The sequence below is a fragment of the Tyto alba genome, unplaced genomic scaffold (assembly GCF_018691265.1).
Source record: "Tyto alba isolate M040663 unplaced genomic scaffold, T.alba_DEE_v4.0 Super-Scaffold_10, whole genome shotgun sequence".
In the NCBI taxonomy this organism is placed as follows: domain Eukaryota; kingdom Metazoa; phylum Chordata; class Aves; order Strigiformes; family Tytonidae; genus Tyto; species Tyto alba.
In genome coordinates this window covers 9,065,640-9,089,824 of record NW_024881262.1, presented here as the reverse complement: position 1 = coordinate 9,089,824, position 24,185 = coordinate 9,065,640, and the positions used below count along the sequence as shown (strand labels likewise).

Genomic DNA, 24,185 nt, shown 5'->3' with positions numbered 1-24,185 from the left:
TAAAGATGACAGTCAAGGCTTTTCTCAGTGCTGCCCACTAAAAGGACATTAGGCAGTGAAATAGAAGAAATTCCATCTAAACATTAGGAAAAAACTTTTACTGTGGACTCTTTCTTGGACTGACTCTAAACCCAACTAGACAATGTCCCAGACCACCTGCTCTAGCTGACCCTGCTTCAAACAGGGTGGCTAGACTAAATGATCTCCAAAGGTCTCTGCCAACCTCAATGATTCTGTGCGATTCTGCGAACATTACTGCGATTATGGTGCCAGTTGCAATGACAACACTTTCAAAATTTCAAGCCTGAGAATACAGGACTTCAAACTGCAGCCATATATATTTAAAATCCTTTTCTCCACCAGGGATATCATATATGGTTATTCACAGATAAACTTCCAGAGGGGGAAGGAGAAAAGGTGATACTACCAAAATATGAATTGTACATTTATCTTCACAAGAGAAGATGAAGAATTTGGACCACAGTGGCTGTAAGACAAGAAGATTCATCTCTTCACCTCTTCCTTTCTTTCCTCTGTCCCAAATGAAACAGTATGACAACAACAGCCTGGGACATGTGATAATTCAGGATACAGAACACCATTAATAAAACCTGGAAATAGAGGAAAAGTAGTTAAGCCAAAGAATCAAGGCAGAATGAGACTACATCTATGATTATCTGTGTTTTGGCTCCCAAGGATTAACTAAACTACAACAGACATAAGATTCTCAGGAAGAACAACTTCTGCTTGAATTCAGCTTTCTGTAACTTCAGCAATACAATTAAGTCAGATTTAACTGTGATTAATTTTATTAGTGCAACAGGTCCCTAACAAAATTGATGCAGTTACACTGAACTAAGTGGTTCTTAAACCAGTCTAATAGCTACTGGAGATCTGGCAGCAGAATTTCAGAAAGCATCAAGAAAGAGCAGTATACTTTTGGCCTTCCTTATGTCAAAGGAATATTGCATGACATACAGAAGTGACAGTAAGGACACCTTAAGACACATTTATACAAACTAAAGTGGACACTAGCTTCCAAGTACAGGCAGAGCATTGCTCCAATTGATCTTCTCTTACAAATATTTGATGCTGTTCCTATGCTATGGGCATGTCCCTTTCTAAGGGAGAAGGGGGGTGTTAGGAAGAGACAGGGAAAGAGCTCTGTCTTAGGAGTGCTAACACAGTAAGACCTCATACTTTTAAAAGTCTATCCCATAAAGCTTAGAAGTCAATAATACGGTACTGAAAATTAAGAACAACTACTTCTCCTGAGTGTGGGTTCAACAAGTCTTTGTAATATTAAGGAGTACGAAGAGGAAATATTTAAGCTAGCAAGAAATAAAAATCCTGGAAGTCTCAAGAATGAAGGGAACTATAGACAAGATCACAGTAGTCATGAATTGGAGAGCTGAAAAGGCTAGTTAAGGATTATTTCAAAGTAAAATTGTCAAGTGTTTAACCGGGCTGCTAGTAAACATTCCTCTTATTAAGAGAGGACCTCTCATACTGAATCATATGAATAAGTAATCTAGAACTTTAATATACATACAGTCTAATTCCGATTTCATATGCTGTTGTGAATCCAGAGTGATTCTGATGAAGTCAGGGTTATAATTAGCATAACTGAAATCAGAATTTCTCAGTGACCAGAGCACCTGTAGGTTTGGTTAGTGTATGCAGATAGAGAACTTCTTTATCCAGTTTCCAGTTGGCCTCCCTTTATTAACACAGATGTAAATATAAAACAAAACAAAACAAAAAAACAAAAACCCCACACCAACTGCAGGCGTGGTGAGCTACACATCATTTTGGACAGATAGAGCCTTACCTAAACTGAGACAACTTTCAGCACAAAAAAAAAAGATACAAATTCATTATTCGTATGAAACATTGAAAAATTAATTTGGGATTCAACAATCTGCAACAACATCCACAGCTATATAGTATTTAAAAAACCAAGTGTGGTTCTTCTTTGATTCAAGTAAAACTAAAACAAGAGAAAGAAGTTAAAAAAAAAATAATCTTAGAAGCAGCAAGTTACAATTCTTTCTGTAATACCACGCCATTTTCATTAACTTGAAGCATTTTCAAGATGTCAAAAACATCAACAAAATAGTAATTTCAAGTGGCTTTTTTTGATATTTTTTTTTTTGAATGGGTCCAGCCCAGGTCTGCAACCTGTACAGACATGCAGAACAGGAGGAATTCACAATTATTATTAAGAACAGATGTTGGAACATGCCAGTTATACAATGACAAAGCAAAGAAAATACCTTCAAATTGTCAACAAACATGGGCTACTGACCAGTAAAGGGTTTTTAATATTTTACATAAAAGGGAAAGTTGGAAAAAAAAAAACAAAAACAACCCTCCAAACCACCACCAGCAGGGTCATCACATACAAAGTTCTCTATAAGCTTGGTAATTTCTATATTGCCCTTAATACGCAGGCTTCTATCTTCTCCACAAGATGCCAAACCACTAATGATTTTGATTTTATTTAAATGTTTTCATTTTAAAAATTGTACTGAAAGTCTGTTTCACCTATAAGAAAAACCTACTAGTGCACCCTTTCAGAACAGAAAAGAGTGCGTATGTCAGTACAGGTGCTTTTTCTGCTACCTTTAGGAAAGCAAATAATACATTTTTAAGAAAAACTTAGCAGCAGCATCCTGTTCTGTCAAAATCAAACATAGTTTCACAGTTGAAAAAGTTACTGTCTTTAAATTAATATTTCACTAAATCACCATTTCGTAGTGCTTTGTAATAAAACATATGGCCCAATCCTGGGCTCCTCGCTCTGGTAATCCTACTGTAATGTTTTGCAGGAGCAAGGTGTTCAGATTTAATTCAAGCTTAAAGTTATGTAGTGTTTTGTGAAGCTGATTCTCAGAATAAAGGGAACATCTCTAAACCTCCATGAAATGGGAATATTTAAAAAATAAAAAATCCAAATTCCAAGCAATCTCTGTAAAAATCTAGAGCTCTGTTACAGGTGCTTCCACAGTCTGTAAACAGATTTGATTTCTGATACTGAGAATAGATGACATCCTCTCGTTTACACCAATGTAAGTAAGTAGTACCTCCACTACCTTCAGTGAAGTCACATCAGCACAAAACTGGTGTAACAGGGTAAGGTAATTAGGGTTGTACATTTTGAGGCTGAAAAAACTACTTTTTTTTTTCCTGGAACACCAGCACAATGTTTTTCAAATACCCATCCCGGTTATAGTAAGAACTGCTTAAAGCCCATAAGCTTCTCCTACTTTTTAACAATTTTGTTTAAAGGCTATAATTTTCCCAAATTGTATTATGTCTGTATCGCTATGAAGTTTCTTTCCTTTTACTATTTGATGTTCATAACTTCTACAGCTATGCACAGTATTTAGTTGCAGTAACTTTTGGAAACAGAGCCTGATTCCTCATACCTTTCTGTTTGTGCAAAAAGGGTGCAGAACACTATGCTTGAACTGAAAGACATTTATATTCATATTTACAGAAGTAAATGGCTAGAAAGGGGCAAAGTACAAAAGAAGTTGGGGTCATAACATCCAATAGATTTGAGCTGATCTTTTAATCCAGGTTGGAATAGGCTGACCATCTTAGATAAATGAGGTAAAGCATTGTTTCAATACCAGATAAATAAGGATAATATAGCACCTAATGTAGCATTTGTGCAACAGTTTTACTCAGTTAAATTAAGGGTTACAGCCAACGGGGTTTCAGATTGAGAACTAAATTCAAATTGAAACTAAGCCATGTTTTAAAAGATCTAACCACCAGAGTGGTTTGACTGCAAAGTAACACATACAAGGGTAATTTTGTCTGGAAAGTATGACCAAGGTTAGCAGGAGTTAAAATATTCATATGAACAAAAAGGAATATGTAACAGTCAATAAAGAGAGCAATGGGAAGTCTATTTGACTACTCCAAAATATTTAGCAGAATGAAGGAAATCAAGTTTCACATTCCCCATACTATTCTTGGAACTTCTGTAGTGTCCACAAAAACAGGTTTCTCCCCATAACATCAAGTATCCATGGGTGCAGTAATCAACTGCAGGATCTTGACTATGAAAGTATCTTGAAAGACCAAAGTCCTGGCTTTACAATCCCCAAAGTCTTTCATAATGTAATTGATTGCACATTTTTAATATATTACAATTTGCTAAATGAAGCCAACCACTCATTACCTCATTAGTACAGCCTCCACAAAGTACAGTTTAGTTATATACTTATATTCTAATCTAACACCAGCTGTCAGCATATTTTATATTACATGTGGTATTGCACTTTGAGTGGCACCTTGGTGCGTGTTTGCAAGAGAATAAGCTGAACCCCCGAAAGCCCCAAACCTTTGGAATTCACTCCAAGTGCTGCCAATCTAACAAGTTTAAAATGTTAGGGTGAACATTACCCTCAGAATCATGGGCTTCACTAATTAAAAAAACTGTTTAATAATTAGAAAAACAGTCCTACCTGAAGTTGTGCAATAAGGGCAGTCTGAAATCCTCAGTACTCTGACCAGTTTCAAAAAGTGGTGCCAATTTAATTGATTGCACACATTGTAATTGTGTTAGAGGACAACAACTAGATTTACAAATATATATTACACACACAAAACAGACAAAGGTATAAAATGTTTGGTAACTCCACATGCTTTGAGCTAGCCAACTTATCTGCTGTATGTTGAACTGCTTATTATTGATCATGTTGAAAATCTAAATTGCTGTTTCTGATGTGTCTGTTACTGGATTAAACAACCACTTCCAAAGGAGGAAGAAAGAAGAGAAATGGTGGACCCAAGGATTGAGGGTTTAAATGTACATTCCTTGAATAGCCAGCATATCACTTCAGTAACGTGAAGAGTGATGCCCAAAAACTTGTGAAGAGACTTAGGCCAAGTTCACCTCTGGCATTAGTGGGTATATCTCCCACTACTTCAATGGTACTTGTGTCCTCTTTCACCAGGGTTGAATTTGGTCCTAGGAGTATATCTGGTCACCTTCAGTGACATTAATGGAAACGGGAGTCTTGGACAGATAGAACTGGGCTGCAAAATTAAAAGAGTGAATATTGGACAAATCATGTAAATAAAGAATATATATTAATAATAGTTCCTATTATATAAATAGCCTTTATAAAAAAATAATCTTTCAATAATTTTAATAACTCACCTTTCTTTAGGTACTGGAAAACATGTATGAAAAAAATCTATTCAGTTCAAGTTAGATTAAAGCAAACCTAAGATGAACACTACAACTCTCCGTTGCACTAAACCCAATTCTGACCATTCCATTTCCAGGTTAGTCAGTTTTGGGGGATGATAGGGAGTTTCTTTGTGAAGGTATGAATTGCACCCCTAGAAATACTGAGCAGAAGAAACACCATACTGAATGGACCTATTTCCTACTGCTTTCGGAAACTGTGCAGGTGACGGACCCAGAAATCAAAGGGTCATCTAAACCCCATAAGCGTTAATGCCTCTGAGCACATTTAAAAGGCACTGTCCTCTCACTATTGTTTTTAGATCTTTGAGCTTAAAACTTCTTCCCTTACAAACTATGCTGCATTTAAATATTTTCTATCACTTGAATTCTCTTTTCACTCTTCTCAATCCAGCATAGTCTCTACTTGCTGTACCAGATCTAAGGTAATATGTGATGGACTATGTTCATGCTAGCACTATTTTCTTTTTCCTTCTAATTTATCCTATCAAATGAAAAAAGGAAACATTCTTCCAAGTTTACCTTTTGGGCTTAAGGCATAACATGAAGTCACACATCATACTAAAGCTTAATTTTTGAAGCGTACAATTTTAGTGCTATCTGAAACCCTGTTTTACATTACTTTCCAACAGTTGTCTGAACAGTTCATCTCTTTGCTTGCCATAAATTCTAGTGTTTGTGATTTGTGCAATTCCTATGCAACCAGTCATTGCTGCTAACAGGTATTAACAGTGCAGTACCCACAAAGTGGGCTATCAGTTCTTGTTTTCTTTGCTTTCATTTCAGTTCAAAGCATGTTGCTTTATTGTGTGGAAGATCCAGTCCATTTTTGTTGTCCAACCACCATGGTGAGCATCATTCATTTGCTTCATGAAATACTCAAGAGCTTCCTGCTCAGTTTTGTCCAATGCAAGGGTCTTTCGAATGTATGCAATATCGTCAAAGGACTGCAGTTCTGGCATTCCTGAGCCAAGCATCATGGAGAAAAGATTTATGAAGAGATTGGCATGCTGCCGAATTGCTAGATAAGCCTTATAACACATCTCCTGAAACCTGGAAGAGACAGGGAAAAAGCTCAGTGTATTTCCTTATTAGATGCACATTATTTCACCTGCAAAAGAGTTTTCAGGTAACTGGACACTAAAAAAAGTAGACAGTATTAGTCTAGTAAGAACATCAAGATGTAGCTGAGAAAATAGACTCATCTTGATTTCTGCAAGAATCAGTAGTGGTCAGACTAACACAATAACCAAACTGAAGACAGGCTTTCTAGCCTTAAACCTCATTTGCAATTCACGCAAGCTTTCAACACAAGTTTCTGGAAGTTCAGAGCCATTTTAGTCATCGCTACTGACATTTCATAATCAAAGCACATATCCTGATATACTGCTGCAGTGCTTTTCCTGGTTACCTGTAGTTTTATGATGACAGCGGCTGTTGCTCCTTAAATATTGAAAATGCAAAGACAGCGGCATTTGCTGTATCACAATATTGGGTGAGAAATGTCCACTTAAGTCAGGTTGAGAAAAAAAAAAATACCAAAAAAGCTTTACAGCAGCATTCAGACAACACTAACTTAAAACCTATCTCCCTCCCATCCAACATAATGAAATTAAAATTGAAACCTCTCAGACTGGATATCTGGAAGGACAGATATTAAGAATGACTACAGCAACAGATACGTTTTTTTAAAAATTTTATTGTTATTATAAAGTTCTCCTTTCTTATCAGGTTCTGCAGAATGTCACACAAGCTACAGAGGCCAGCTGAAGAGCTGATATCACAATGGCAATAGGAGAGAGAAGTTACTGCTGAGTGACCAGAAAGGCTCTGAATGCGCATTACACCTGATATTTAAGAATTCTCAGTTTTTGCAGTTACGCAACCCCAAGAGTATTTTAAGTATTAAATAAAATAAATCAGATATTAAAAAAATTATCTTTATTCACATGTGTGCTGACCCTGCAAAGATAAAGTGAGGTTTCATGAACCAAAGGCCATGTAAGTGCTAAGATCACCTACTGATTTACAAGCGGATGGCTCATCTTCAACTAAAGAATTAGAACATACTCACTGCAAGCCAATTAAAATACTACTTTTTGGTGAAAAGGTCTAATTATTAAAAGTTACCAGTAGTAAAGTGTGTTTTAGGTATAAAACATTCTGCAAGTTTAACACTTTAAAAAAGGCTCACCTTTCAAACTCCCTTGTTTTGGTACATTCTTGGGCTCCTTTACTAATTACTATTAAGAAGTCTTGTGTTAAGACAAATGGCACACGCTCTCTTTTATAACCAAATTTTTTCTTCTTGTGATCAAGGAAGTGCCCAAAGTCAATGTGAAACAGCTTGGAAAGACAGAAAGGTATTTTTAAATTAGTAATTCCTTGTTTAAACGACGTCATAATAAAATTGATCAGTTACTTATAGTTGAAATGGATTTTTTTTTTTTTAAACCAACTCATCTCAAAGTGAGAGATGACACTAGGCTATGTTTGTAGAAAAACGTATCTTACTTGTCCATCATCTTTTACCATGATGTTACTATTGTGGCGATCACCAATGCCCAGTATAAAGGTAGCAACACAGTAGCCAGCGCAAGAACGTGTAAACAAGTCAATAGCTGCATCATACCTATTGAAAACAAAAAGAGAGATATTTTCCGACAGATATTCTAATAATACGAAAGTGCAGACATTTTTTTATCCCCTCCCCATTAAGGAAAGGCCAACCTCTACTATCTTCTCTCAGTGAAGCAGAGTTCATGGACTTCATCACTTTATCAGAGAAATTCAGCATACTCTGAAAACAGTAGTACTTACAGTTATATCATGGAACAGTAAACTGGCTATTAAAGTGACTGTCCCTCTTTTGAAGGTCAGCAGTTTTCATTCTGATGAGCTACTGTTAAAATACGGACTTAAGCCATATCTTCATAGTTCTACCTCCAACTTCTGCTCTACTGCTGAGAAGCGTCACAACCAAACTCACCAGAAGAGCTACAAGCAGGAATATTAGGCAAACAAGGGCAGGAAAACCAAACCAGAACAAAAACCACACCACACACACACAAAAAAAAAAATCTTAAAACCAGATAGACGTAATTTCCCACTTGATAAACTGTAGTTCTCTTGAAGTTTCCATCAAAAAGATCATGTGAACAAGAAAAACCAAGGGAACAGGAAGTCTCACATTTCTCCTTTGTTCTTGTCCTTGAGCCACTGATGCAATGTATGGCTGTTGAACTGCAGTGCTCCTTTTAAGCCTCCTTTACACTGAATCTGCATGATCGTATGAGAGCTCCTCACCACCTCAATGAGTCCCACACAGTCACCAATAGACAAACAACCATAAGGCAACATCCTGAAAGATGAAGGGTTGGTTTTGATGGTTTTTTTGTTTTGTTTTGTTTTTTGTTTGTTGTTTTTTTTTTTGTTTTTGTTACAGTTAAGTTTTAAGACAGCAAGCAACAGGCACATTTAATAATCCTTATCAGGTAAGTGTCATCTGTTACATTATGATATGAAAATCTGTTTTAATGTTTTATGGGTGTATTATTGTTAGTCCTGTGGAAAAAACATACCAGATATTAACACAGTAACATGCCAGCCACTGTATTTACCAACATCATTCTTCAGTTTTGTATCAGGACAAAAGCTTAAGGCAAAATTTTGTTAACATGTTCTTGGAGGCCTTGGGGAATATGCTGAAAAAAACCTTAAAAAAGGCATTCAGTATAATTTAACAAGATCTATTCAACTACATTCAAAGTTAAGTACCAGAAACAGAATTTAAGAATTCAGAAAATGGATGTTAAGATTTCATGGGTTACTGTAAAAAACTAGCAGGTAATACTTGGTATGTAAAACCAGCATGGGACCTTCAAAACTAGTTTCTGAATAATACCTAAATATATCACAAAATTGTACCTGTAATCTACAGTTAGCAACATTACAATTTATCCAGATGTTAATGGACTAACTGTAAAGAGGTGTTTATTCATGGACTCTGTAAAGAACATCATGAATCACTTTTTTTTAATCTGTAAGTGAAAGGATAATCTCCATAAAAAAAATCTGGGAGGGTCATATACCTAAAAGCAGCCCTCTTCTCTCGTCTCCTTTTCAGAGTGGAAGTGTCACACCTATAAAGTAACACTGGAGTATGATGATTTTTTTCTGTGATGCCATAGTAAAAAAACCCCAAAAAACAATGTTTTTTGTTGTTTTTTAACCTATGGAACACCAGTGCAGAGCTGACTGCTGGTGTTGCTGCGGAGGTGGGCTTCTCTCTAGATTAACAGCACTTTATTTGCAGGTACTAAAAGTATATTTGTATCTACACTTGCATTTTTAAATAAAAGTCTGATTTGGAGGTCAAAGGAAAACAGTGAAGTACATCTATTTTCTTTAGGAGGTGGCATAAACTCTGGACTGTTAGACTTTCTGTACCAGAGACATACAGTTTAGTGGCCTTAGTGGGATAAGTCGCAATTTCTAGTAACTCTGCTAACCATTCTTGGACAAAGCCATAATTCCATCACTCATTACAGTCACAGAGACAAAGCAGTCGCCCAGATGCATGAGAGATGAGGTAGACCAATAGGTCCTTTCATCTAGACGATGAGGAAATAAGAACTGGTAGTGCAAAGAGCATACTTGATTTGACAGTGCCGAGGCAGCTCTGTTATGCTGCCACTTAAAAATCCACCATGCAGCAAACACGTATTTTTAAGTGCAACCTGTCTAGCATCAGTTTTCTAGAAGCAGAATAGTTTACACTGAATGACATTCTGCAGAAGCTCCTGTAGCCCACAGAGTATTTAGAGGTGGAGAAGCCGCATGCATATCGGACTGGGTAGTACCTATTTTGTGTACTGAAGTGAAGATACCAACTACAAAGAGTCATTGCTCAACAGGGCTGCAAGTTTGGCAATTTGTTGAAAGCAAATCCTACAGATACCATCGGTAGACTGTAGTGGGGCTGGTGCGTGTTAGCTCCTGTAGCCATTCCTGCTATGTATATCCCTCATACCCACTTGAATGAGACTTAAGTATTTTCCAAATACAATTGTATCTTTACAGAATCCAGACGTTTAGCTAACTGAAGGCTATTAAACAAGATAAATTAAAAAAAAAAAAAAAATTGCTCTAACATGTACAAACATAACTATTTATAGCATTTCATTTGTTACCCCTGGGAGAACAATCCCTGGCAACTAACCTATGCAAAGCCCGTTAAGAACAGTATTGCTTGAGAATGACCTCTAGTGCTTACCGAAGATCAAGACCCTGATTTTGCCAGATGTTTTCCATAATTCTAATTATCTGAAGTGTCAGCATGTCCTGACGCAAGTCTGGAATAGTCAAATACATAGAGATTGCAAATTTCATAACACCAGAACACTTCATTACATCTTATTTTACTTTTCCCCCCAAAAAGTATGTCCTAAGGAAATGAGGCTTGCATAGTTAGGTTTTGTTCTTTCAGAGAGAAAAGCAGATTTTAAGTAGCTGAGAATTAATATAAGTTTGTGGTGGTGATTTCAAAGCAGTTTAAAAATATACACTAAAAACATGACAATGGAATTACAGAGTACACATCTGCAATATCTTAAAGAGGTTTTCAAGTTAAAAAAACAAAGTATTAAATAATATCATGTTCCACCTCAGACTGAGCATGGTAGACCATAAAAAATTTGTACATGGCTGAGATGAATACTTATTTGTGCATGCTTAATTTTTCTGGTAAAGAAAATTGCTTTGCTCAAATAATATTTTTTTTTTCCAAGCTATGTATTTTATATGCTTAGAGAGAATACTAAACAGTTGGTTAAGAAAATAAACAGATACGTAGCTTTTGGATTACACTTATTTTTCCTTACCGTCTCCATTTTTAAATATTATCTCATTGTTTTGAAATAATAATTCAGACATAATATCTGGGTTTTCCCAGTTCAACCACAGGGGCCTTTTTGCAGATGACATTATCCTGCACTCCTCAAGCCTATAAAAGAGATAAGGTTTCTATGAAATAAGCACAATTTGATTCTCATACCATGTTTCTGTAATACTAAATTCTCCCTGTTTTATTCAAACTCTTTGAAGTAGTATCAAATTAAAGATGCGTGGGTAACCAGCAGTCAACCACTTCTACTTTCAGCTTCAAACTTCCTAATTTAAGTGTAGTGTTAACCATTTGCTAATCCCAACAGAAAAACTGGCAACATTGTAAATTATCCTCTGGCTGAGTACTTCCTTACAAATGGAGAAAGGACTGCAGTTTCTGTCACTTAAACTAACTGCCCTCATGTTATTCCCCAATTTGTTAAACCGTTAGATTGAAACTACTTCAACTCTTCATTAATTACTCTGCTATAAATATTATTCTGTTATCTTTGAAGATACTAACATTTAAGTATGTTAACATTACTAAGCATTTATTTAAATATCTAGACAAGCTTCAAAACTGAAGACAATACCGAAGATTTCCCAGTTGATGTGCAGGATTAAGAGGAGAGATAAAACCTTGTAAAGCATCCATAAAATCTGGCCGTCTCATTTGTTCAACAAGAAACTTCATCTGTACCTGATAAATAATCACATTCAGGTTTTGAGAACACTAACTACATGCAAATGAAAGCAAGTATCAGGTTTTAGCTTTGGTTTTAAGGTGTGGTTTTACACAGTTCCAACAAACAACTGCTTAGCCACATATTACACAAATTGAAACCCTTAATGTTAGGTTCTATTGCCTTAAGAGGCCGACAATGGCGATGAACACAGAAAATATTACAGATTCTAGGATAACATACTGTCTACTGAAGTTAGCATTCTTTCTTAGTTAATAAAATTGAACACAGTTCTAAGTAATTCCCGCAACTCAAAAGCAACAGTTTTGGTATGTGGACAGCTTATAATACCTTTTGGGTCTCATCTTTTTTTTCCTGCTTGAGAATATCTGTGAGGTTAATCAACTTCTCCATAGCCTCCACCTGCCTGCTCAGATGCTTCAGGTACATTCCACATGCCCGACAATAGGACTCCAGAAGCAAACCAAACCTCTGACTTACAGTTTTATTGTGCATTTCAGACCTACACAGAGAGAAAGAACAGTTATAGCTTAAAGACAAGACCACTCAGAGGTGACAAAAATTAAGGTATACCTGTACCATCATCCTGAGGGCTGCTTATGGATCCCCCTTTTCATATAAACTTGTATTGACCTCCCAAAACTCATCCCATTTTGACTGGACTGATCAGACATCAGTACCTTTTACAACTAATTCAGCACAGAGTTTATAGGCTTTTACTCCATTCCTTCTTGCTCCACCTTGTCCTTTTCTACCCCTTGGCCTTTATTCAAAATCCATGCTTCCCAGAAACTCTGTTGTAAACCTCAAGCTTCCAACTCAAGTTCCAGATTCTCTGCTAAGAGAAAAGCTAACCTGTTTCATTTTCTCCTTGTCTCACTTAGCCAATCCCAGGCTGTGGCCCCTCTAGCTTCCTTGTTCTTATCTACTCAGTCTTCGCACAGTCCGAAAATACATCCACTCCGACAAGTTAATGAAGCAACTTACTCCATTATGCCTGATGATTACCAAGGGAAGTAGAAAACAAAGCACAACAAAGATTCCTTGATTCTATTTCTGTGTCTGATCACACTACCTCAGAACAGCATTTTTAGGCAAGATCTAGCTACAAACCAGTATGTTGTAGGCCAATTTATGCTCAGCTTTCTCAACACCAGAAATCACAAAAACCCAGTCAAAAAAGCTGGTCAAATTGGGTGCCTTTCTTTAGGCCTTAACTATTTGTAAACATTTTCTGGAAAAGACCAGTGGGGGATCTGGTATACAGAACAAAGTTCAAACAGCAGAAATCTGTCAAAGTTGTAAACAGCTAAAATAAGGGAGGCTTCCAGCAATCAGACTACCCTGGCTTTTAGAATAATCATCATTAGATAAAAAGAAGTGCAAGACTAAGTATCTATTATTAACTAGCTTTTAACACTGCCAAGTATGACTTCTATTACCAAACCACGCATTCAAACTCTTAACCAATATGAAACAAACTTTAACTGGTAATATTTTCCTAAAAAAGGACATTTAGTATGCCAAGCCTTTAGAACAACTGATTGTTTATAGCTAATAGGAATCCCACCACCCCTTAACATGATATTACGCTTACTTTAAATGCCAAAAGAAGAAATGTCCTATCCTTTGATTGGTCAGTGCCTTCTTGAGTAAAAATCTCACAAGCTGATTATCTAAATACTGTTCATATTTCAGAACCTAGTTAAGGATAAAGTGAAAAAAGTATCAGCTGCAGTTATTTCTGTGAACAATATACATATTAAAGGCAGTTAAATAAATAGCAATCTGTTTTAAACTAAATTTTGTAGAATGACTGATCTTGGTATTAATACTTGCAAGTGCTAGGATTTGAACAATAGCTACTAACAGTATACTGGCTGCCTCTATTTTAGGAACTTACCATCTGATGCTTCCTTTACTGTTATCAAATATTTTAGACTCAACTTGCCCAAAATTTTGAGAAGATGCTTCCTCTCATATTTTCCCATATGTTAGGACAGCTGAAATAGCTGCCTGTTCCAGTTGGTAGAACAGTTTTGCATCTCTGCAAAATTTTGACATTTAATATCAACAAGCAAAACCACAGCACTACAGAAAATGAACTACATTTCATCTCCTCCTATTAAATAATCCCCAATGCAAAGATACTTTTGACGACCTCTTTTTCATATCGTCTTAATTTTTGTCATATTTTAAGCCTCTGATCAAAGATACACAAGTCATCAAGCATACCAAAACGTGTTATATACCTGTACTAGCTGGATTAAGTACTGAGACAGTTTGTCATCTGTCAAGTACTTCTCTAGACACCGAACTGCAAAAGCTCGCACCATTGGATCTGGATAATTACAGTCCAAAAGCTCCATTGCTTGCTCTGGCTTGATCGGAGGCCAATCTTTTACCAAACAGTACATCTGTGGACAGGAAGTCTAAGCACGTTACACATTTGCATTGATTAAGAAGAAGTTGTAATACACAGCTGTTAAAATGTATCGACAAGAAACAAACAGCATCTGAGTAGAAGCCATTTACGCGCCAGTCCTTTCAATTTGGTTTTAGTTGCCAGCTGACTATTATTTTACCCACTATAAAAAGAACGAAAACAAAACCTCACATTTAACTAAATTGACAAGTCAGCAGCTTAACAAGGATTCAAATAATGCCACCAAGAGGAAATTTTAAAGACTCAGGCTGAGCTAAAAACCAAGAACTATGGACCAGACTGATCAATCAATTATAATGGCAAACTGAATCATCAAAGCTTTCGTTCAATGTATCATGCACACAGAATGTGTTTTTAGCTTCAGAAGTTTTCTTTAAAATAGCAGATTTTAAAGCTTCTTCAAAATTTAAAACCAATTCAGTGCTATATGTTACCTGAGCCACTTCATCTCTAGAATTCCATTTAACAGACAAAAGTAATTTGGGCAGAATTTCTGGAGTATTCACACAATAATGTCTGCAAAAGAAAAAAAAGTTGTATGCACCAGATGTACTTTTCGCTTCTATAACCATCAACTATGTCCTCTCAATCTTGTGCCTTTTTCTTCCTTTGTCAGCAGAATCCAATCAATACCATAAGGTGGTGTCAGGATCCATGCATGAAGGTAAGGCTGCAGTAATTGGGAAAACGTATAACTACTTCAATAACTTATTTTTCTCCACGGGCTTATTCACCAAGACATACAATGCAGAACGCTTTAAAAGCCTTTTCTAAAGCACTAACCCCAACAATACAGAAGAAAGTAGAAGGAGTAAAACCCAAGACAATCGTGACAAATTTGGAGTGAATGAAGTAAAGTCTGATTGTGACAAAAACGGTTTTAATTTGGTTTGGTTTTTGTTTTTAAATACCTGTGACTCCAGAGGAAGTCCTTCTCTTGCTCAGTGATTTCAGATAAAGGATCTCGTGTACATATGGCTCGAAGTTGCTCCTTGTCACTTTCTCTTAATTCGTTATCTCTAGCTATTCTGTTACTCTGCAGAGAGAAAGTGGTCCATTAACCCTCCACACATTTCCTTCCATTGTCGTACAACATACATGGAATATTTTAACAGCATAGCAACACTTATAGCCTATGTCATGCAACAGTATTTTGTTTCCTTTTGTTATAACTGCAGACTTCAGTTTGAAAAGAGAGATATGAAAGACTAGACCTTTGATTTCTACAGTGGCTTTTAGTCACTACTGGGACAAGAAGAGGTACACTTCAACTACATCAGCTGTGTGGGGGTATAACAGCAGTTTACATCTGACCAACAATGTAATGCAGCTCAAAATTAAATTGGTCATTTCTGTCTCCAGTTTGGAGATTGCTGAGAGCTACTGAAAGGAGTGAAGAAGAATCAGAACTGAAAAAGCAAATTATGGGGGATGAAGCTAGGTAAATAAAAGGTAGAACACTGTAGGAAAGCCCGAGTAACACAAAGACTGGAAAACTTTAACCAGAATTAGTGTAAGATATTCCCCAGAGAGCACTGAAGACAGAACTGGTACATGCTGAAATTATTTTATTTATGACTTCATTTATTAGAACCAGCTTAGACCAATGGCAGAGGTATTGAAACTACTACTACTACTTGATTTTTCACAGCTCATGTGCCAAATTAAGTTTTTCTCCTATACTTTCCATTTCTTAGTTAATATGTTTTTCGCAAAGCAACATACAAAATGATGTAATTTGAGTTTCAACTATAGAATAAGTTGCACTGCAAAAAAGAGAAATCTTAAGAAGCTTTTACTACTGCCTTTAGTATAAAACTGTAATAAACAAGTTTGACACCTAGGAGGAAGCTATCCCCAAAATTTTGCAAGAGTTTAACAGTGCTTTTAAAGTGAACTTACATTTTCACACCTGCATGATACCTACTACTACAAAAGAATAAGATCGACTCTTCAAGATCAAATTGTTTAAATGGTAGAGTCACAGTGTTTGACCTCTTGTTCTGCTCTTTCCCTAGGCAATTTCTAATGAGCATATTAAACAAGATAACAAGCAAAAACAAACTGAGCTTTGTCCGCCAGTTTTGTTGACAGAAATTTTCAACCGGCTGAACTAGTAATACTTCAAAACAGAAATACCTACATGTCTTTCACAGAAAGTCTTTACAATGCATTTGGCTTAAAAAAAAGCTGAAGAACAATCTGAAATTTCCAGGTAGTAGATCAAGGCACCCTTTAAAAGGTGAAGTGGTATTATTTCTAAGAATATGCATAAATACAGAAATCGTTGTCAGGTTATATCACATTTTATCTACTTCAGACTTAAGGTTCTTTACCTCCATCTTCACATAAATTATGTGTTCTCATGATAGATTCACTACTATTACATGGTAGAAGAGTATTCTGGCCTTCAATCTTACATCTACCAATATTAAGGTATGAATCAACCAACTCACAGGATTTTTAGTACTTTACTCTGTCAGTAGTGTAAGAACTTAGTGCACCAACTTTTTTATTACCGTTCTGAAGCACATGGGCTGGACTTAAAATTGGGAAGGAATTATTTAGGACTACTAAGTGGCACAGGAAAATTTCTAGAACACATTCTTAAATATGGTAATGGATACAGTGCAAGTAGCAAAGCCAGAGTCATTCTGTAAGTAAGTTAATGGATAAGTGACTTTATAATCACCCTACTCCTGATATAAGATCAAATAGTTGATATTGAACAAGTGATTAATTGTACATATTCATCTTGATTCCAAAGAGTCATCCTAAAGAGTAACTTAAAGTCAAAAAAGTGTAAAATGTACCTGCATAGTGGGTCAGAAAGATCATAGTTTAGGTCAAGCCCAGAAGGAAAATGCATTTATCCTGTTGCGGTCAACACCAAAAACTTGAAATTCTATGAATTGTGGGACAGTAAATTAGATTTAATATTTGAAAAGTCCTTCATATTTGAGATATTAATGGACCTACAAATGATCTCTTATGAGTATGTATGAATTGATTTTAAATGCAGTGTAATGCATTTCAAGGTTAAACAAAAAAGTTATGTTCTTCGTATCCTAACAAAAACATTTCTATATAAATCATATCTCAGTGCCTTTTCTGATTTTGACCATTTCAGATAAGCACTTTTTACCTTTTTCAGATATGGCCAATGCTACACAGTAATTTAAGTATGAATTTTGAATGAGCAACAACGCGTAGTCTTTATTTCCCTAAATATAATTAATATTACAAACAGCTATAAATATGCACAGTACCTGAATACAAAAAATTTTACTTCAGACCTGAAGATATCACACATTAAAAGATAAAGGGAACAAATACAATGTGAAGAGATAACAGTAATGTTCAAACTTAGCAAGCATTTAATGAAACATAATTTAAGAAAGGATAAATAACACAAGGACTTTGTCAGACAACAAGGAGGACAAAGAAAAGCAGCATAAATAATGACAAAGAGACCCCAAAGCAGTGATACGGTTTGTTTCCCTGTCAATCTAGTCATTAATGTAAATAGGCTTTCTCCATATTTAACTGCTATGACCACCTTCTACAATATTGTAAGGATTATCACAAAAAAATCCCCCACAATAATTAGACTTTATTCTACTTCAGATTTTTTTTTTTTTTTTAATGGCAATGTGTAAATCGATCACTACTTTGTCACTGAACTAAGAGCTTATTCTCCTCATGATTTTCTATTTTTGCCTACAGACGGAACCAAATAATGAGTTGAGTATATATAAGCCCAGGTAATAGGCTGTGTTATAGCAAAGGAGTGTTAGTTACCAAGAAGCCGGCTGTCCTTAAGCACTTAAGAGCCCCTGCAGCATCGCTGAGTCACAATACATATCATAAGCAGATACACCACCCTGATGGACTTCCCATAGAGTACCAAGAGAAATCAAATCCCTACAACCCTTTGGTTCAAGATATGTTGAAATGGGACAGTTACAAATATCACCAGAATTCCCGAACTGGAAGCTTACTGACACCTACGCACTTTTTGGCACAGCGAAACTTTCCAACCCAGGACTCTTCTTCACACAGACCACAAAGCTGTCTTAGGGAAGCTCTCAAGTCTTTGAACCAGCCTCCAAAAGATGATGTAAAACATACCAACTGAATTCACAGCCTTGCTTTTAAAACACATACCATTTTAGCTTTACTGCTTTTATTTTTTTTCTCCTTTTAGTCATCCAAAATGGGCTTTTAAGAAAGCTCCAAACCTCACCAAAAAGCCAATTATCAACACACAGATTTTCTTCATGTAAGAGAGGAGATAAAGGACCACACTCATGTATACGTCAATCAATTCCCTTAGAACTCCCTGTACTTCTGGTCATTACTAGTCCATTAAACAGCCAGTAAAGAGTTGCAAGCACCTTCAGGTTACAGAAGAAAGCCTACCTGTAGACATGAAATTGCAACAAAATAAAACAGTATCATTGAAGGAGAATTACAACTTTTGAGAAGTTAAACGAAGTAGTTTAGACATCTGAATTAGTGCTATAAAAATGTCAGAGGCTCTAACAGTTTTCATAGTAAGACAGTATCTCTTTAAAGTGTTTTGGTTGGTCAGTGAAGCATTATGTCAGTTTACTGGTAATATAAAGAAATGAGAATATACTACTTTGCTAAACATGAAACAAAAAATTGATTTCTCACTTTTACAATAGATCAGTATACATAAAAAAAGCTGTCTTTATCAGTAATATACTGAGTAAAACAAATAATACTTTTGTATTTTAGTAGCTAATCTTGGAAGGGGAGTTTGTCTTACCAGCCCTGCATAGCTGTAGTTAAAGCCCAATTCCCGTGATATAGTCCAGTTGGCATGTTCTTCGATCACTGTCATATCTGGAAACTTTACAGGATTGCTAAACCAGTCAAATTCCAGCTCTAAACATGGAGTTTCCTATATAAAGGGAATTGAAATTACTTTTTCTGTTGAATTATACTAATTACAATACAGCATATTTTGAAAATGTTCTCCTGAAGAGGAAACTGGCATGCAAATACTTACCTTATTTGGATTTGATCCAGTAACACCAATAGGATTTAACAAATCCTCCAGCCCATGAGGTACTGCCCAAAGATTCAAAGCCATTTTCCCAGATACAAGAGTGTCTGTGTAATCAAACATGTTTATATTTCCCCAAGCCAATGGGCAGTGCTCCTTAAAGAGATTAAAACATGATTTCAGTGTCATCTATTAATTATTGCAGTGTGAGTCAGCAGAAATAATGTTTTCACCCCAGAGCAAGCTGTTACGAAGCAGGTTGTGGAAGCTGCATCATATTTTTCTATGATTGACTGTTATGGCAGTCATTTTGCAGAATGGTATCAAAACACTTGCAAACACACACTAACATTTTCATCATCTTGAGTTATTTTGAGGTGGGGGAGGGAGGTTTTTTTAACAGATAGAGACTTTTTACTACGGTTTGTAGTGACAGAACAAAGAGCAACAGTTTCAAACTGTAAGAGAATGGATTTAGACTGGACATAAGAAAATTTTTTTTAGTTTAAGGGTGGTGAGACACTGGAATAGGTTGCCCAGAGTAGTTGTGGATGCCCCATCATTGGAAGTGTTCGAGGTCAGGTTAAGTAGGACACTGAGCAACCTCGTCTAGTGAAAGATGTCCCTGCCCATAGCAGGGGTGTTCGAACTAGATGATCTTTCAGGTCCCTTCCAACCCAAACCATTCTGTGATTCTGTAAGATTCGTAAACCTGTTTGTAGACAAAAGACTATATAGTACCTGTGACACACACTCAAACCCAGACTTTAATAATGCCAGTGGCTAGAATTACATGACATGTGTAGATACTTAAAAATTACTATTTAGGATCTTGCATCAAATGTTAAAGCAGCACAAATTTTATTTACTTTAAAAGTCAACTCTTAATTCAAGTATAAATATTTCCCCTTTTTAATAAGGAACTTGAGTTTTAAGGCACCTGCACCTCAAAAGACTAACACTGATCTTCGTGTCTGGCAATACAGTACAGACACTATTTACAGCACTGAATGGATAAAGCTTTTTGCCATGTTGTTTAATTTCTGACTGCAGAAAAGTGGTAGTCTGAACTAGATAGAAGAAAAGAAAACCCCCTATTTTAATCAGATTCAAATCAAACATTTGACTAAGACTCATTGCTAGGACAGCATTTACCAAATATCTTCCCAAACTTAAGTAGCTCTTGTTCATTAGTGTATTAGAGCCATGAAGTATTTCACCTCTTTAGCACCCTTCCGGCCTTTAACGGAACAGATGGAAAGGCAGAGCCGAGCAGCACGTGGAAGATCAGGGATGTACATGTCATACAACAGCCATTCATTCCATCTGTAAGATTTAAAATGCAGAATAAAGCTAGGTTAAAGAACAGTGTGGAGACAACTGCTATCAATTAACAGATACACTAAAAAGCATGTTATATTCCTACGTAAACTGTGTATGTGCATAAGGAGTACACTTACTTACTGAAGAAGGGTCCTCCTACATGCATTTGACCACATCTACTCCTTTTGGGAACAGAAGCTTCCCAATTAGCCTTTTAGCACCAACACAGTTTAAGAAGTCCTGCTAGGTTCAATTCCTGTAAACTCAGTAACAGATTCATTCACTTTCACTCTTGCAAACCTACTGACTGCAACTGTCACCATAGGTATAACACAAAGATGATGGATTTGCATATGTGCTACACTAATGTAAGGTTTAGCTTGTGAAATATTTTGCATTTCAGCAAAAAAAAAGCAAGTGTGGAAAAAATGTTGCACAGCTTTCAGACCTCAACTAAACTTGAACTGCTAGAAAATAAAGAGATAACTGCAAGACGGGAGTGTAACACAGAAATCCAAAACAATATTCCTAACTCAGATATTATTCTATTTACCACAGTAATAAGAGCACAGATTGGTTTTACAGGAATAAATAAGTTAATGAAAACAAAATGTGTAAGTAGACTATCACCCAATTGGCAGAACTGTGCTCTTTAAGAAAAACTTCTGAATACAGTTTATTTTAAGCGGATTGCAACGCTGAATTTTCCCAGTTGGAAGAGGCAGCAGCTTCCAAGGACAGCATTAATATTTCAGCGTGTCTGTAGCTACTGAAAGCAGAGCTTTACAAATAACTGTCCAAGTCATTCTCTAAGAACAAATAAACTGGCAGAAAAAATTTAATTCACTTCTCTTATGTGTTCATTTCATATAATACATATCTGTGTGATAATACCCATGTTTTTAAGTCACACCCTTCACCACCTTTCCAAGATTTTCCCTAAACCAGCTGAAGTATCAGTTCAAATACAGATATCTTTGGCGAAACTCAGAGGGATAAGCTATTTTTCAGTAACTGCATATATTATTAGACCCTCTAATTATAAAACAATCATATCAATAGCATATGTACAGACAAAAAATATTAATACCTTTTGAAACTTTCAAAGACATGAAGTCAGACAGAAGATGCAAGTCAAGAATTACTTCTGAGCACATAACTGTATCTTATCCTAGCAGATGCTGAAATTTCACGTCCTCATTAGTCAATGTTACAGACAGATATTCAATGTGTTTCAGATAATTTTTCTCAATATGTTTATATATTCCATATAAAGCTTCTTTTTGCACACTAATGGCATTTTTAAAGTTCATGTGATTTATTTTTCCAGATAATATTCATAGTAGGTCCAATCTCCTGAAAATAATCAGCTCAGAGCTGTCAGTGATTTCCATGTTAAAAAAAACGATACCCATCTCTCCATACTCAGTGGTTCTGCTTTAGTACACACTATACATCCCATAGCCTCATGCTGAAGGTGAAATCTGAACCTGCACCTGAAACACCTGCTATTGATCCACAGTCAAAAGCAGAGATCAGTCTCCCAGAGCAATGCTGATTTCAGAGTATTAATGAACAATTACATTGGAGTTTCAGAAGCAACCACAAATGTAAAACAGATCTGTTCAGTAAAAAAAACTACACTGTTAGGTGCAATGAGACAAAATACTTCTTTCTGAATTAAATTAATTCTCTTTATAAATATAGGGTAAGTTAAAAATGTTCTTACAAAACTTAAGGCAGAGAATTCCCAACAAGGAGTTCTACCTGAATAATGGCTAAATCAAGCCTTTACTCCTTCAGCACTATCACCTATGATGCCCTGGAAGTCACGTTCTCAAAATCATTCAAGCACTTAGCTTACCTGGGATTAGAACAAGGTACCCTTTGAGTATTCACATTGTCACACAAAGGTTCCCCTCCATGGTAGATACCTGTTCTAACATAGATCTGAAGATAATGTTGATATTAGTACTATCTTTGAAATGTTACTGTAAAATTTTTTCACTGCCATCAACATATACTATGATTACAACATATTCCCCTCTAATTTCCATCAAGTAAAAAACTAAACTGAAAACCAAACAGCACCAGCACCCCCCAACTAAATTCATTCATGCTCTGCAAGGTGAGAAGCATAGTGTATATATAAGCATACACTTCTAGAAAAAAAATGGTCTTTTTCCCTCATTAATTACAAAAATAGTTCTTAAAAATACAGTAATAAACTTGAAATGAACTCTAAAACCAACTGGGATTTATTTTCAATTCTTCCTGTGCCGAGCTGTAATGAAGGAAAAGACCAAACAAATTCTGAAAAAGTTACAAGAGCCAGACTTGTAGTATTACTTAAATGGAATGGAACCCTACCTGCCTTTTCTCCTTTTTCTTCCCATACCTCCCCTTTTTTTTTTAAAAACCACAATAGCAGCACACTATCCAGCATCCTCTCATCAAAAGTATTCCCAGTTGCTGTTAATACAATCTTAGACATAATAATTACTCAGAATACAAAAATCAACATGGGTTTTGTTCTTCTATCCATTACACTCTCAGCTGAACTAAACAGAGTTCTGCTTCTATTAGGCAGAATATTTAGCTACATACCACAACTCACACTTTTTTAGTAGTACACAGAAGTCTCCAGATGCTAAAACACAGCTGTATTGTTTAGAATTAAGTGATTAACTTTAAACAAAGTGGTCTAGCTTTCTAACATGTTAAGTAACACCTCCTTTCCAGTGTAAACACAGAACAGAAGACACATGAGGGAAACCATGAGTTACTGAAAGCCATATACAATACCATACAGCATTTGACTTACCTTGTCTATGTCCCTGATGTTCACATTTACATAGGTTGCACAGAGGATCCTTATTCTGAGGGCACTGTTTATAGTCCAGAGGGATTTGGCTGTAGCTTCTCCATTCATGTAGGGTGTAGCTGTAGAGATACGTCTGGAGTAAGATGGCATTGTAAAGGTGTCCAGTGGTAGCTGGGTATATAGGCTTTCCTTAGCCATCAGCATCAGATTGGGCATGCGACCAAGCATTATACAGCTTCTTATATACTGCAAGAAAACAAAACCAAAAGTCAGTATGTTCTCAAAGTGTACACTCTTGGTAATCTGTACCTAAAAGCAGTCAGGAAAATATAAAAGTGAGAGTATATTTAAAGAGCTTTTGTCCCTATACATACACTCTTTAGTGTTTAAAGTTCATCCAACAGTTTAAGTATGTTGTTGGGTAGGATTATACAATAGTGCTTCATACAGATTTTGAGATATGAATAACATCTACAAGAGTGGAAGGTTGAACTGGAGGACAGAGAACAGAGCTGAGAAAATGACAATCACGTTTTCTCGTAGTGCTCCTTAGCTCCAGCACAGTGCAGCACAAACAAGGCAGACTGCTTCCAGATTAGAGCTGTTCCTGGAAGCAGCTGAGCTGTTTTTGCTTACAGTGCTACTGTACTAGTCTGCTGTGCAAACCTAGCATGTGTGACACGGATACTCCCAGTCACACGCAGAGAGCACGGGACAAATGGAAGACACTCGTTTTT

The 24,185-nt window shown here is 36.1% G+C and overlaps 1 protein-coding gene across 2 annotated transcripts in view; it reads right to left on the bottom strand.

The window, feature by feature from the left end:
* Nucleotides 1–1,704: 1,704 nt before the first annotated feature.
* Nucleotides 1,705–24,185, bottom strand: part of PIK3CA (phosphatidylinositol-4,5-bisphosphate 3-kinase catalytic subunit alpha) — a 44,449-nt gene continuing 21,968 nt past the window's right edge. The window contains exons 5-22 of one of the 2 annotated variants that reach the window (XR_006165894.1): nt 23,449–23,694; nt 22,489–22,574; nt 20,522–20,627; nt 19,305–19,457; nt 19,062–19,196; nt 15,178–15,302; nt 14,701–14,782; nt 14,073–14,237; nt 13,418–13,521; nt 12,151–12,322; nt 11,710–11,816; nt 11,113–11,234; nt 10,506–10,584; nt 8,421–8,591; nt 7,745–7,862; nt 7,425–7,576; nt 5,180–6,283; nt 1,705–5,055 (exon numbers count right to left, since the gene is read on the bottom strand). Coding sequence is in view for 1 of the 2 variants with exons in the window: in XM_042799128.1 (XP_042655062.1) it covers nt 6,013–6,283; nt 7,425–7,576; nt 7,745–7,862; nt 8,421–8,591; nt 10,506–10,584; nt 11,113–11,234; nt 11,710–11,816; nt 12,151–12,322; nt 13,418–13,521; nt 14,073–14,237; nt 14,701–14,782; nt 15,178–15,302; nt 19,062–19,196; nt 19,305–19,457; nt 20,522–20,627; nt 22,489–22,574; nt 23,449–23,694 (2,394 nt within the window). In the remaining variant the exon portion in view is untranslated. Of the gene's footprint in view, nt 6,284–7,424; nt 7,577–7,744; nt 7,863–8,420; nt 8,592–10,505; nt 10,585–11,112; nt 11,235–11,709; nt 11,817–12,150; nt 12,323–13,417; nt 13,522–14,072; nt 14,238–14,700; nt 14,783–15,177; nt 15,303–19,061; nt 19,197–19,304; nt 19,458–20,521; nt 20,628–22,488; nt 22,575–23,448; nt 23,695–24,185 lie in introns of both variants that reach the window. The other variant, XM_042799128.1, reaches the window with a different exon arrangement.